The sequence below is a fragment of the Leopardus geoffroyi genome, chromosome B1 (assembly GCF_018350155.1).
Source record: "Leopardus geoffroyi isolate Oge1 chromosome B1, O.geoffroyi_Oge1_pat1.0, whole genome shotgun sequence".
In the NCBI taxonomy this organism is placed as follows: Eukaryota; Metazoa; Chordata; class Mammalia; order Carnivora; family Felidae; genus Leopardus; species Leopardus geoffroyi.
This window is the reverse complement of record NC_059327.1, coordinates 1,478,422-1,493,071: the sequence shown is the minus strand read 5'-3', so window position 1 is coordinate 1,493,071 and position 14,650 is coordinate 1,478,422. Positions and strand designations below refer to the sequence as shown.

The 14,650-nt window shown below is 55.6% G+C and overlaps 1 protein-coding gene across 3 annotated transcripts in view; it reads right to left on the bottom strand.

The window, feature by feature from the left end:
• Positions 1-1,928: 1,928 nt before the first annotated feature.
• Positions 1,929-14,650, bottom strand: part of MYOM2 (myomesin 2) — a 74,342-nt gene continuing 61,620 nt past the window's right edge. For all 3 annotated transcript variants that reach the window (XM_045451766.1, XM_045451773.1, XM_045451777.1), the window contains 9 exons: positions 13,168-13,281; positions 12,892-12,979; positions 12,332-12,370; positions 8,767-8,872; positions 7,532-7,695; positions 7,291-7,327; positions 5,987-6,009; positions 3,782-3,837; positions 1,929-2,658 (listed from right to left, as the gene is read on the bottom strand). In XM_045451766.1, the coding sequence (XP_045307722.1) occupies positions 2,344-2,658; positions 3,782-3,837; positions 5,987-6,009; positions 7,291-7,327; positions 7,532-7,695; positions 8,767-8,872; positions 12,332-12,370; positions 12,892-12,979; positions 13,168-13,281 (942 nt within the window). In that variant the 3' untranslated portion in view covers positions 1,929-2,343. The remainder of the gene's footprint in view (positions 2,659-3,781; positions 3,838-5,986; positions 6,010-7,290; positions 7,328-7,531; positions 7,696-8,766; positions 8,873-12,331; positions 12,371-12,891; positions 12,980-13,167; positions 13,282-14,650) is intronic.

The window sequence follows — 14,650 nt, the reverse complement described above, 5'->3', positions numbered from 1 at the left end:
ACCCCACCCCGGGCCCATCAGGAGGGGCCGTCGGACAGACCCAGACCGGACGGCATCCTCAAAACCATCGTGCTCTGGAGAAACAAGGGGAGACGAAGTGTCGGGGACCAGACTGGGGAGAAGTGGCAGCCGGGTGCCAGTGGCGTCCTGAGAGGGCACGGGTGCGACCAGCGGGGGGATCCAGAAGCTGGCTGCAGCGGACAGCCAGCCTACCAAGGTCGGGCTCCTGAGCTCCCGCAAAGGTACGGTGGAAGCCACGTGTGGGGCGGGGAACTCTGCACTGTCTTCGCAACGGTTGTGTGAGCCTCAGGTTGTTCAAACAGAACAAGCTCGTGTTTAAGATAGTGTAAGCCAGGGGGCGCCTGGGGGGCTCAGTCACCTGAGCGTCCGACTTCAGCTCAGGTCACGATCTCACGGTTCATGGGTTCGAGCCCCGTGTCGGGCTCTGTGCCGACCGCTAGGAGCCTGGAGCCTGCTTCGGATTCTGTGTCTCCCTCTCTCTGCCCCTCCACCACTCATGCTGTGTCTCTATCTCAAAAATAAATGAACATTTAAAAAACTTAAAAAACGTAAAATATTATAAGCCAAACTGGAGACAGCGAAGAGGTCGGTGGCTGCCAGGGGTTGTGGGAGGAGGGAGGACGAACAGGCGGAGCACAGAGAGGTTTGGGGCAGTGAGACTACGCCGTTACTCTCTAATGACGGACACACGTCATTATACATTTGTCCAGACCCTCAGAATGTACGACACCAAGAGGGACCCTGATGGAGACTGTGGACTCTGGGCGATGACGACACCATCAGTTCTAACAAATGCACCGTCTGGTGGGGGTGCTGGTGGAGGGGGAGGTTGTGCGTGCCGGGGCGGGGGGTGGGGGGCAGGGGTGCCCAGGAAATCTCTGCACCTTTGTCTCAAGTTTGCTGTGAACCTAAAACTGCTCTAAAAATATAAAGTCCACCAAAAGAAGTGATAGGGCTTTAAGAAATTCACCACCGTTTCATTCTTTCCCACGAACTACGATTGCTAAACAAAAATGACTATTGAAACTAGAAAAGAAGCCAGTTCCGTTTAACCCAATAAAGGCCAAATAACAGGAAAATCTGTCTGTGCCCACCCTTGCCAAGATGTCTGGGAAATACGCTCCACACCACAGTACTAATAGAGGCAGCTGGAGTTCGCCTGCCCGACACAGAAGGTAGAAATACTTGTGGAAATTCTGGAGGGTACTCAGTCTACCTGCTATAAACCCCCTCAACCACCTGGCGATACCAGAGACGTATTTAAATGGCAGAGTTTCTTTTACGGCCTTGGGAAAATATAACACAATCTCATGGAGTCTGGATTGGCCTTAACCACAGAGAGAGAAAATAATCTGAACCACCAAAGCTTTTTCTGATAAACGTCACGTGTCTACTACAAAACTAAAATATGGAGGTAGGATTTTTGCGCCCAAGGGATTTCAGCCTCTTCCCAAAGGAAGGAAGAAAAAGTTCAAAGGAAGGCTGGGTCCATCCGCGCACTTTAACTTCACCGAGAGACGGACGGTCGGCCAAATTTCCGGAGTTCCCCAGGCCACTGCTCCGCTCCTTTCTAACCGCTGCCTCCTCTCTTGGGAAGCCCCTGATTAATCAGCACGCTGAAAAGGAACACAGCCACCTGCACATTTTGTGGCCCTCTACAGAGGTGTGTTCAGGCCCACGCGGTGATAACCACGTAACAGTGCCTGTAGACGAGGTGCCCCTTCTTAGGACGCCCTCCTGGCCACCACCCCTGGAGGGGGCCCAGCACGGCTGGGCTCTGCTCGCCGCCCCGGCTCTCCGGATCACAGGCCCACGCGTTCGTGCTCCTGGCCACGCCACCACACGTACTGAGGCCCAAAAAGGGAGCAGGTGGAGTCAGGCACGGCTTCATACAGGAGAACCACGAGTTGTCTTTTAAAGTTTTATTCGTTTACGGCAACAAAAACCAGAGCGTACCCGGTAACACGTGCATTTAAGGCTCTACAACCAGGATTTCCGAGCGGCTGGATCTTGTCCACACCACAGACTACAACCACCAGGAGGCCTGGGGCTTTGCACCCCGTGCCAGCATCGATGGAAACCGGAGCGGCCACCTTGCAACCCGCCCTCTGCGGGAACCCGCAGACCTGAGCTGTGTCAGCCTAGTGCAAAACCTTAGCTTTTCCCCTTAGGTAAACATAAAATGCCAAGAATCAAATGCCAGAATTCAAAGCCTAACGCGTGACGGCCTATCGGCACACGTGGCATCCCCCGTGGCCGTGGTCACTCACGGGAACGGGTGCGCAGCACTCAGCGGCCTGCCCCCCGCCGGCGGCCACCCCCCTATTCCGTCACGGAGGCAGACGCCGGGATGAGCTTCGGCTTCGCCTGCTGGGGTGGTGCCACGTCGGGGATCTTCTCCCCGTACTTGTACACGCTGACGGTGACGTCGATCTTCTCACCTCCATACTTGTTCTTCACGTTGATGCTGTACTTGCCCGAATCCTCGGAGGTCACGCCCTTGATGGTCATGCTCACGTACTTGGCCTGCTCCACCTTGACCGAGAAGTGCTCGCTGAGTTCGATGTCCTTGTCGTTCTTGAACCACACCACTTCGGGGTCAGGGTTCCCAAACACCGTGCAGGTCAGGTTCAAGGTCTTCGGGAGGGAGGCGTGGGCGCAGAAGGGAGGGTTAGAGACAGAGAAGTCACACCAGCCTTCCAAAGGGGCCCGGCTCCCTGTGACACTCACTGAAGCGTTTACCTATCCCCCACGTTCATTTGGCCAACACCCTCTTTCTACGTGTAAGCACCACGCTAGACACGCGGGATCCGAACACAGCACACGCGAGCGAGTTCGCTGTCCCGCGAGGCAGCTCATGAGAAAAATCAGTGATAGTTTTCCCTCTTTGTTCTCAGTTTTAATCCATGGCCTGACAAGATTAATGCATTTAGAGGTAACGAAACCACATTTTACAGTAGACGTATTTAGCCTGTTTCTAAATTTCCTTTCTATTCCAACTAACGGATCCATTTTACCAACATCTTCTCTGGATTTCCTCTGGCAAATCCAGAGAAGGTGTCTTCTAACCAGTAATCAGGCGCAGCAAACGCACTGACAACGTGTGCTCGGCCCATGAGCAGCAACACTGCTAACAGCACCAGCACAGCCTCGTTGTGAGGCCCACGGTTCCTCCGTCTCAGGAACTCGCTAGAATTTCTTTAGCTGCTCAAGAAAAGGCCTATAAATTTTAGTGTTTGGGCCTAATAAAATTCTCTCGTGTCTCTGTCCCCTCGACACTGACTTAGGACGGCCGCAGACAGAGAGAGCTTCCAGTCGGATGTCGGCAACTCCACTGACAGGCAACAAGCACAAACTCCAGGAAGTGGTTTCCGTTATAAATTCCAGAAGGACCTCGAAAACCGGAGTGCTTTTCTACCTTCCTGCCGGGCCAAGGGTGGCGGGGGGTGCGGGTGTGTCCCACCTTCTCGGTGGGCAGTTACCACCTGGAAGGACCAGGACCCCGCAGAGGCCCAGGGCCGGGAGCCACACCTGCCACACACCGGCTGTGTGACACCTGCGTCGGGCTCCGTGTCCCTGTGGGCCTGTGGTTTCGGAATATTAAACTCTGCCGTCCCCTGAGAACGTGAGGGTGACCAGGGGCAGCCTGAGACCGCCATCGGGGTGGGTGGGGAGCTCCCCGTGGTCCGGGCTCTGGGCAGCAACCCTGTCCCCAGGCTCCCCCTACACTGGGCTGCATGAGTTCCACTGTCCTTCTTACCTTGCCCTCCATTATGGTCACCACGTCAGGTAAGCCACCGATCACCTTGCCACGATCTGCAACATGAAGGCCACTGGGTTGAGTAAACCGTCCCCGGGGACGTTTCTAGGAGCAGGCCCCATGCCGCGCAGCAGTGGATACAACACGACATGGGAGGGGCCCCCACCACTAGGAGGGGGACGACGGCCGGGCAGACCCGCTGGTCCCGTGAGGGACGAAACTGAGGATGAAGAGTTCCCCGAGGGCCACACAGGGAACCGGACATGTGGTCCCTGGAAGGCAGAGGGGTCCCCTGCGTCTAGACAGCAGGACTCTCCCAGGGCAGTGGACTGTCCACTGTGTTATGTTTCCAGTGTTTTCTGGGTTACGACGCTTGACATCCTAGAAACCTTCCTGCCTGGGAGACGGCGCCTCCCCCGGCAGCCAGTTCTCAGAGACGACAAAGGTCCCAGCCTGGGACAGGCCGCCAGCCCATCTGGAGCCAGCCCACCTGTACCCACCCCTGCACCCTGGAGGTGACCCCACCCCTGCCCCCGGAAGGCGACATCCCTCCACCCCACCTCCCCCACCCACCCCTGCCCCCGGGACGTGACCCACCTCCACCCTGTGTGCCCCCCCACCCACCCCTGCACCGGGATGTGCCCCCCCCAACCTGTGTCCCCCACCCACCCCTGCCCCCAGGAGGTGATCCCTCTTCACCCACCTCCCCCACCCAGCCCTGCCCCCGGGACGTGACCCACCTCCACCCTGTGTGTCCCCCCACCCACCCCTGCACCGGGATGTGCCCCCCCCCAACCTGTGTCCCCCACCCACCCCTGCCCCCAGGAGGTGATCCCTCTTCACCCACCTCCCCCACCCAGCCCTGCACCTGGAGGCAAACCCCCTCTATATTGCATCCCCCACCCACCCCTGCACCAGGAGGTGACCCCCCTCCACCCTGTGTCCCCCATCCACCCCTGCACTGGGTTGTGAACCCCCTCCACCCTGCGTCCCCCACCCACCCCTGCACCAGGAGGTGACCCCCCTCCACCCTGTGTCCCCCACCCACCCCTGTCCCCCGGGAAGCAACCCCCCTCCACCCTGGGTCCTCCACCTACCCCTGCCCCCGTGAGGCGACATCCCTCCACCCCACCTCCCCCACCCACCCCTGCCCCTGGGACATGACCCACCTCCACCCTGTGTGCCCCCCGACTCACCCCTGCACTGGGATGTGACCCCCCCCACCCTGGGTCCCCCACCCACCCCTGCTCCCAGGAGCTGACGCCCCTCCACCCCACCTCCCTCACCCACTCCTGCACCAGGAGGCGACCGCTCTCCACCCTGCATCCCCCACCCACCCCTGCACCAGGAGGTGACCCTCCTCCACCCTGCGTCCCCCACCCACCCCTGCACCGGGTTGTGACCCCCCTCCACCCTGTGTCCCATACCCACCCCTGCACCGGGAGATGACCCCCCCCTCCACCCTGCATCCCCCACCCACCCCTGCCCCCCGGGAGGCGACCCCCCTCCACCCTGGGTCCTCTACCCACCCCTGAACCCCGGAGGCAAGGTGACACCCCTTCACCCCTGCCCACAGGAGGCGACACCCCTTCACCCCACCTCCTCCACCTGCCCCTGCATCCAGAAGCCCTATTCCTCTGCCCTGATCATCCCAGGGCCTGGTGCCAGGCAACTGGGGGCCTCCCCTACTGACCAAAACCCACAAAACTGTTCAAACTAGTCACTCCTAAGTTGTTCCCCTGCCCTGCCTGCGTGTCCCACAGAAACCTGAACACAGGTCACGGCCTCAGCGCTCTCTTCACTCCCGCCTCCTCCACACCTGACCCGGTGCCTCCCCAGGTGCCTGCGTCTCTAGCACCTGTGAGTGTGATGGACTCTGATCCCCTGAGCCTCTCCTCTGCCTCCTCCACCTGTGGCTGCACCTGCCTGACATGTCGTAGAAGAACAGGGGGCAGGCGGGTGGAGGGCGGAAGGGAGGCGGAGGCCACACAAATGACAAGGAGCTGACAAGGGGAGGTGGGCTGGGCGGAGGCCCAGGGAGTGCCAGGATCGGGAGGGCAGGTGCCAGGAGTTCTGGAAGGTTCCCCGCCCACGGAGCAGGTCTGCTGTCTATCAGTGAATACACGGCATTAAAACTCTACCGTGGGACCCGCTGCCCCTCCCCAGATAATAAAGGGTGCTCGATACCACATAACATATACTCACTCTTCTCTGCAAAAGCGGCTGCCCTAGGAATTAAAGGGGCGGAGAGAACAGGAAGTCAGTCATGAGAAAAGGCTCTGCACGACAAGCACCACACATCTCAGGGCTTCGCCGGGCAGGGGGCGAGAGGAACAAGCAGTGTGTTCTCCCCTTGGAAGGACAGCAGGGCACAGGGCCCAAGGAACCATAAACTGTGTGCATTTCTCCTGCCCTCTCCCCCCGCCCCTTGGGGGGGCCCGGTGGGATTCCCTGTCTCTCAGCTGGTGAAACCCATGGGAAAGGTCGGCATTCAGGCTCGTAGGCTGGAGAGATTTCTTTCTTCACCAAGTTCACCAGATGGCACTGGAGAGTTTTAGATATCTTTGAAAACCCTGGTTTCGGACTTATCTCAGCCGTCTGCTCATCCGTTCAGCCAACGTTTCCTGACTAGCCTAGCATAGCCGGTGACCGCTGTCCGTCCTGGGTACTCCCAAATTCAGAGACACACTTAAAATCTCAAGTGATTCTTTAAAAAGTTGCTCTGAACAAGGGGATATTATCCAGCGCTAAACATAAAGGAGGCTTCGAGCCATGAGAAGACACAGAGCAGCCCTGAGTGCAGACTCACTAAGCGAAAGAAGCCGGCCTGAAAAGCCCACACACCCATGATTCAGCCCCGTGACCTTGCGGAGACAGCAAAACCGTGGAGACAGGGGACAGTGACCAGTGGTCCACAACGAGGGACACAGAGGATGTGGGAGGCATTGAGAATTCTCTGTACGATACTCCAGTCGTGGGCAGGTGCCACCATACATTTGTCCAGACCCACAGCCACTTAGAGGGAACCGTGACGGGCACGGCAGACTCTGCGTGGGGATGATGTGTCCGTGTGGCCTTGTCGATGGCAACGGATGCAGCACCCAGAGGGGATGCTGACGGGGGGGCTGGGTTTCGGGGACCCGGGAATACTCTGCACCTTCTTCCCCGTGGTGCTGTGATTAAATGGCTCTAGAAAAAACAAGGTCTTTAAAAAGAACCTAAATACCTGACATGAAAAAATTGCTCTGTGCCACGTTACCATAATTATAACTATTGCAGAAATCCATCACTATAATCACTGAAGCAACCCAGGGTTATGGGGACTCTAGAAAGTTACTTTATAAACACACGCATGGCTTAGGGGCATGCCTGCCCTCCCCACACTGGACGCTTCAACGCCACTTTTAGGTCAGTTCCCTGGACAGGGCGCCCAGCGGCCACCCACACGCCCACGAGGTCGGTGGCCCCAGGGACAGACAGACCGCCACGCACACACACACAAATCTTACTTGAGCTGCTGGAATTCCGCAAAGGCCTCATCGAACGCTGTAAGGAAACATTTCAAACATTTTAATGGTTTCGTTGCCAATGTATTGGCTTAATGAAAACCGACAAGAGCCAAAGACTAAACTGATTATTCGGAGAGAATCTTCTCCGAATGAAAATCATGAACCCGAGCGCTTCCTCTCCCAGCATTCTCTGTGGATCGCCGAATATGAAGTCAGGGGGTGCTAAGGAACGTGATCTTACCCTGGCCGGACAGGTCGAGGGAGCGATGATGGTTATCTTTGCCGTCGTAAATCTCAAAAGTGTACTTTCCTTTATCTTTCTCTGTGGGCTCACAGATCTGCAGCCAGGCCATATCCTCGGTGCCTCCAACCCTCATGTGCTCACTAGACGCGATCTTGGCATCTCTTTAAAAAGAAATCAAAGGGGGCGCCTGGCTGGGGGGCTCAGTCAGCTGAGCGTCCAACCTCAGTTCAGGTCATGATCTCGAGGTTCGTGGGTTCGAGCCCCGCGTCAGGCTCTGTGCTGACAGCTCGGAGCCTGGAGCCTGCTTCGGATTCTGTGTCTCCCTCTCTCTCTCTGCTCTTCTTCCCCCGCTCGTGTTCTCTCTCTCTCTCTCACAAAATAAATAAATGTCCAAACGTTTAAAAAACAAAAAAAAGAAACTATGGGCTAAAAATGTTGCCTACGCCCTCAGGTCAGAGCAGAAACAGCCCGTCCTGTTCCACCTGCCGCGGCTGACGCCCCCTCCTTTGCGGGCGAATGCTGACCTCCGTCCTCTGTGCTCAGAAACCACTTCTCTGACAACTGTTTCAGAGACACCCCTGGGGTGCGGGTTGGAAAGAGCCAGACCACAGGAGCCCGCCTGTGCCGTGACTATCACAACGGCTGCTTTGGGCGGGGACACCACCCACCTAGAGAGGCAGGAGCAGCAAATGTGAAACAGAAAACCTGCTGGTCTCACAGCCTTCATCTTCTTCCACGTTTTACCTTTGGGCTTGTTTGGTGCTTCTCTTCTTTTTTTTTTTTTTTTTTTTTTTAACGTTTACTTATTTATTTTGAGAAAGAGAGAGAAAGCAAGCAGAGGGGGGGCAGCGAGAGGGAGAGAGACCGCCCTGTCAGCACAGAGCCCGACGAGGGGCTCGAACTCACAAATTGTGAGATCACGCCCTGAGACCGACAACTGGACACTCAACCGACTGAGCCCCCAGGTACCCCAGCTGGTCCTTTCCTTCGCAACCAAGCTAGCGAGGAGCTGACCGACTGGAAACTGACAATGTGGTCTCCACGTATTATTTCCCCGTCGGCGGTCTGCTGGATTGCGGATGAGACGTGCGTCGGCAACAGAGCCACGTTTGGCAAAAGCCAGAAGGCGAGGACATTTGTCTCCGGCACCTTCAGGCATTTCTGTCTTCCCCTTCCGCGAGGCCCGCCTGCTGTCCCGGGCCAAGGCCACAGGGAACCACACTTGTACTTACTTGTGATACCAGTTCGCTTTCATCTCTTCGGTAAAATATTTCATGAAACACTGAAGCCTGATTCCTTCTGGGGTGCAGAGCACCTTGAGCGGAGAAGCGGACGCGCCTGCAGGGAACAGAAGGGATGCGGATCTAAGAAGGGCAGCGTGTGCGCCTTCGGAACGCAAGGCGCTACTGCCCCTTGGCGGCTCAGCTTAAGAAGAGGAGGAAAATTCTCGCAAACGGCGCCGAACACCGTTCGTTCTGCGTGAATTGATCCGGAACTGAAGTATGGGGGGTGGGGGGGGATGGTGAGTCAGCAGAAATGATGCAGGGAGGGGTCAAGGAGGGGTCAGGGAGGGGTCAGGGAAGGGTCGAGGACGGGTCAGGGAGGGGTCAGGGACGGGTCAGGGATGGATCAGGGAGGGGTCAGGGAGGGGTCAGGGACGGGTCAGGGATGGATCAGGGAGGGGTCAGGGAGGGGTCAGGGAGTCCTAAAACTGCAGTTCGGCCTTCAAGCTGAGTAAAGACGGGATGAGAGGGAGGAGGCAGGAGAGACGACAGGGGAGGAAAACCCACGACGTGAGAACAGACTTCATGTGTCTGGAGCAGGAACGCGGCCTCGCGCGACAGGACACAGGGTCTGGGGGGCGGCGAGGGGTCAGGACTCGGGAAGTTACGGCGAAGGCTGACCCGGAAGCGGAGATCGTTACTAGATGCGTAACTTCAGAGAACCGGCGTGGGCCCGGGGTATTCCATCACCCAGATGCCGTGTCCGTGCCCGGCAAAATAAAAGGAAACGATATGATGGAGAGGGACCTTCCGAACGCACCATCTCCTAACTGTGGCAAGCGACCTGGACACTTCTATTCATCCTAAAGTCACAGCACTCCACGCGGTCATCGTACCTACAGGCGTCGCCGCACCTGCAGCCCGAGGTGCTGGACGCGTAGTAGCTCTGGGGCTTCAGGTGTGACAGCCTTCGGCTCCAAACCAGGTGGACATTTTCCTGGAAGGGCCAGGGCTGTGGGGTGTGGGGGTGCAGGGAGAAGCTGGGCAGGAAGACAGACGTAGAGGGAGGGAGGGAGGGCTGAGAGCAGAGGAGGGGCAGGGGCTCGCTCGGCGAGGGGGCATCTGAGGTGTGAGTCTGTGTGTGTGTGTGTGTGTGTGTGAGGCTGGGTGTGTCTGTACGTGTGTGTGTGATTCTGTGTGAGTGTGTGAGTCTGTGTGTAAGTGTGTGAATCTATGTGTGTCTCTGTGTGAGTCTATGCATGTGTGATTCTGTGTGTGTGAGTCTGTGTGTATGTTAGTGTGTGTGTGTCAGTCTGTATGTGTATGTGTGCATGTGTGTGAGTTTGTGTGATTCTGTGTGTGTCTGCGTGAGTCTATGCTTGTGTGCCTGTGAGTGTGTGTGTGTGTGTGTGTGTGTGACTCTGCGATTCTGTGTGTATATCTGAGTCTGCGTGAGTCTGTGTCTGTGAGTGTGTGTGTCGACGTGTGTGTGTCGGTGCGATTCTGTGTGTGTGTGTGAGTCTGTGTGAGTCTGTGCTTGTGTGTCTGTGCACGTGTCTTCCATGAGTCTGTGAATGTGTCTGTGCTTGTGTGTATCTGTGTGTGTGTGTCTGTGAGTGTGTGTATGAGTCTGCGTGAGTCTGAGTGCATGAGTCTGTGTGTGTGTCTGTGCAATTCTGTGTGTGTGTGAGTCTGTGCTTGTGTGTATCTGTGTGTGTGTCTGTGCTTGTGTGTATCTATGTGTGTGTCTGTGTGTGTATGAGTCTGCACGAGTCTGAGTGCATGAGTCTGTGTGTGTGTCTGTGCAATTCTGTGTGTGTGTGAGTCTGTGCTTGTGTGTATCTGTGTGTGTGTCTGTGAGTGTGTGTATGAGTCTGCGTGAGTCTGAGTGCATGAGTCTGTGTGTGTGTGTAAGTGTGTGTGTGAGTCTACGTGAGTCTGTGGGTGTGTCTGTGTGTCAGTCTGTATGTGTGTGTGTCTGTGTGAGTCTGTGCTTGTGTGTGTCTGTGTGTGTGTGTGTGTCTCTGTGTGTGTATCTGTGAGTGCGTGTGTGTGTGTGTGTGAGTCTGTTCGTGGGCACTGCCGATGCTCCCAGGAGAAACCGAGGGAGGCGAGTGTGCTGTGTCCCCGAGGATGCAGGATGGAGACGGCCCCACCGACAGGTCCAAGAACAAAGGCCCCAGTTTCTGAAAGCCGAGGGGACCCACGGCACAGGGGATGGTGGCCCGTGACGAACGGCAGGTGGCATGGGAGCCCACAGACGTCGCTCCGGGACTAACGCAAGGCCGGGACACCTCGAGGTCGCCAGAAGTGTCCCTGCGGCCCTGCGAGGGGCCCGCGGAGAGGACGGCCCGGGGCAGCAGGCGGGGCCCTGGGGGTCCCGGACCGTGGCACGGGGCGCGGGGGCTGCGGGGAAAGCGGTGCGCTCCCAGCACACACGTGTCTTTCAGCAGACGGCAGCGGCTCCTGCCCCTTTCCCTCAGGGGCTTCCGCACACGCGGGCCTGGCCTCTCGGGAGAACACGGTCTTCGCGTGTGGGCCCCTGGAAGCCCCGCGTCTGTTCTCTCACTACTCTGGCCCCCGCACACGCCCGCTCACGTCTTCAAGGACGGCGCTCGGCTGCCTCCACGGCGCATGTGACACGACAACTTAACACAAGGTAGTTCCCAGGGGCGCGGGAGCGCACCCACCTTCCTGACAGCTCCATCCGCCTTCCCCAGGGGCTCCACCGCCACGAAGGCGTGTTTGGTCCCTTAATGACCATCGAGGCTAAAACTCACTTAAAACGTGGTCACGTTTCCTTGACCAAAAGTAGAAAGAAGTGAAATCTAGCCCACAGAGCTGTTCTGAGGAAACAACGAAAACCACAAAACCACAAGAAGCTTTTGAGGAGAAGGTCAGAAAGCCTGGCGAGAAAGCACTTGGGTTTGGAATTGGACGTGCGCTACTTGGCGGGAGAGCCGTGGCTCGAGCTAGTGAACGCCCACAGTTGAGCCGGGTTCCTGCTGCGGGCCTGGCCACTTGCTCCGAAGACAGAACTTAGGGGATCTCTAGAAAGCCCACAGCGGTAAGTGGTGTAACCCTTAGCATAAAACTCTACACGAATGCCAGCTAAGGTTACTGAGTCACTAACCGATCCCTTCATTGTCCGTTTCCATGGAAGGGGACGTGGAGAGAAAGAATTTATTTGCAAAGCTAGAGAATGGCCTAATACGTACGACGCAAAGCCAGAGGCTTAAAATCTACGATTGCCGCTCCACATGGGTAATAAAGACGCTGACAGCAATTACGTGCACGGCAATCATCCAAACAAAGCGGCGGCAAATCGGAAGACGTGGCTGATCAGGAAGTCCCAACTGGGTTTTTCAAAATACGACATAGATCCTAAATACAGTGCTGGAGACCCCTTTAGAAACCCTCGGGAGCGGTCAGCGGACGGCTCTGTCTGGCCCCCGGGCCGCCCGGCGTCCACGCGCAGGTGCCTCAGCCTTCCCCTTGCGGTGCTAAGTGCCCGTCTCCGCGAACGAGACGTCCGCACCCAAAATAACTCGAAAGTTAGTGGGCATTTACTTACCGCAGACTCTGCTCATTGCCAAAACCATATCCTCGTACACTGAAAGGAAGAAGGGAGAGGTGCCGTTACGACGTACGCTTTTATCAGGACGCAGCATTTTCATGTTTAATTAAATGGATACAGGAAATCGTCATGTTCATTTGAAAAATGAAACATTACAACGGTGACATTTATCCATTAAAGGTTCACGTGTGTCATAAATCCCTCTAACCTGTTCGCTTTTTAAACAAGGAACAAGAAAACCTTACGCCACGTAAATCCAGCTGTACCTTTAATTGAATTTAACTTCCTCGCTGTTTCAATCATTTTAACTGCATTAGTAATGGGATAAAACCTGGCTTACGATGACACGCTCAAATGGCGTTTCTAATGAAGGCGAAGTAACATCACACATTCTTCTAGAACGCTGAAGCAGGTTCGAATGGAAATAAAACACAAATCTACTTTCTCCTGCTGTGTTACCGCCATAAGGACACGGACGGACGTGCCCTCATAGCACGTGGCATCCCGCTGGCAAAACGGATCTCTCGTTGCGGGGAGCAAAGAGGGTTTTGTTTTACCTTTGCCAGCGATCTCCAGGACAGACACATCTTGACCTCTGTCGTCTTTCAACGTTGCCTTGTATTCGCCGAGGTCCTTCTTTGACAGCTGCAAGAAAACATACCCCACGTGCGTGTAAAATCAATGCCAAGATGGAAAATGTAAGAAGTGCTAATACGGTTTTTGGCCAACCCTGGGAATTCAGGCCACAAACTGGGAGACAGCACAGGATTTGCAAGTTATTAGAAAGACGAGCTTTTGTTTGGCCCTCCACCGTTTCACACGACACGGCGTACCTTCGGTATGAGGAGCTGACAAACTCCCTTCTCCAGGTCAGGCAACGTCTCCGTTTCATACAGAACATCATCCTTCAGCCATTTGAAAACCGTGTCTTTCTTAGTGTTTGCAACCTACGAGGCAGAAATCTTATGGTTAGTATGTAAATCGCTCCAGGAAAAAGTCTCTGGATTTTAAATCACAGACTTAAAAAAAAAAATACCATCAATGTTTATTATAGCCTCAAATAGAGGCTTATGGAAAAGCTGTCAGTCCTAATAATGGCCAATAGACTTCTAAATTCCAGCTTCTGAAATAATTAAGCCCTCACAGTTGCACACAGAAGGACAAATTGTCCTAGTCCGCGGAATTAAATGATGTGAGGCACTTTTGGTTTATATGAAATGCCAGTAATAAAAACAAGTCGTGAGCAGTGTATTTTAAATTTGCAGATAATATGAAATACTCTTAGACGTCTATAAGACCATTCACTGGCTGCTTTTCGGCAGTAGGACATTTCAGATGTGTCCTTATGGGGTGAATGCAACCATAACACAAGATAAGCCCACTGGGAATGGGAACTCCCCTTCTACTCAAATTCCTCACAAGTCAACCTCTGACGTGAGCTTGAATTTGAAACTAAGCTTTGCAGAATTCCAAGGGGGAGTACGCATGTCGATCCACATGCTGTGACACGTACGTCATATGGGTGAGAAAGGAGCCTGGTTCCTATGAACGGAACGTACCGGCCACACCAGAACACACAGGCTGGACTTATATCCATTTCATTTACAAGATGCATTTACATCCCATACGGGCTCAGCCACAGCGAGGCCAGTGTCGAACAAACAAATGACAAGTATCCAGACAGCGAGACTCGATCCGATTGCGCGGTAGCACGGCCCAGAGCTTCCGCGTGGGCCCTGAGCTGGTGTCACCGGTGACAGCGTCAGAGCACCATCCCCGGACAGCAGGGACTCTGAGTGTGCTACTCACACTTGCACCCCGGGCCACGGCGGCACGCCCACGAATGTCTGCCGAGCGGGTGGACGGACCGTTCCCACCAGACTGTGGGACAGGAGCTTGGTTCTCTACCCGGAAGCAAGAGTTGACACTAAATGGCAGGACGGACTGCCTCCAAACAATTCCGGCAGACGACCTCCCGTCCCTAACCAAACCTCGGTATCCATTTTCACTGCCAACCCTCCCCCCCACATCCTTCACCTCAAGTCAGTACTGCTTTCCCTGACTCTGGTTTTCCCGGCTGCATTGTCCTTGAGCGCTAAATAAGCCCTTTCCAAGGGCCTCCCGCCTCTGTTCTCTACAACAGACACCCTCAACTGGCTTCCCGGTCCAAGAGCTGGGACGTTCTTCTGCCCCTGGAGGACTCTGGTCTTTCCTCTGTACTCTCTACGATTTCTCCCTACTGCTCCTAAAATACGGGCCCCTGAAAGGTACATAAATACCTCGAAAAGACAGCAGCAAGACCCCCAAGACATCCAC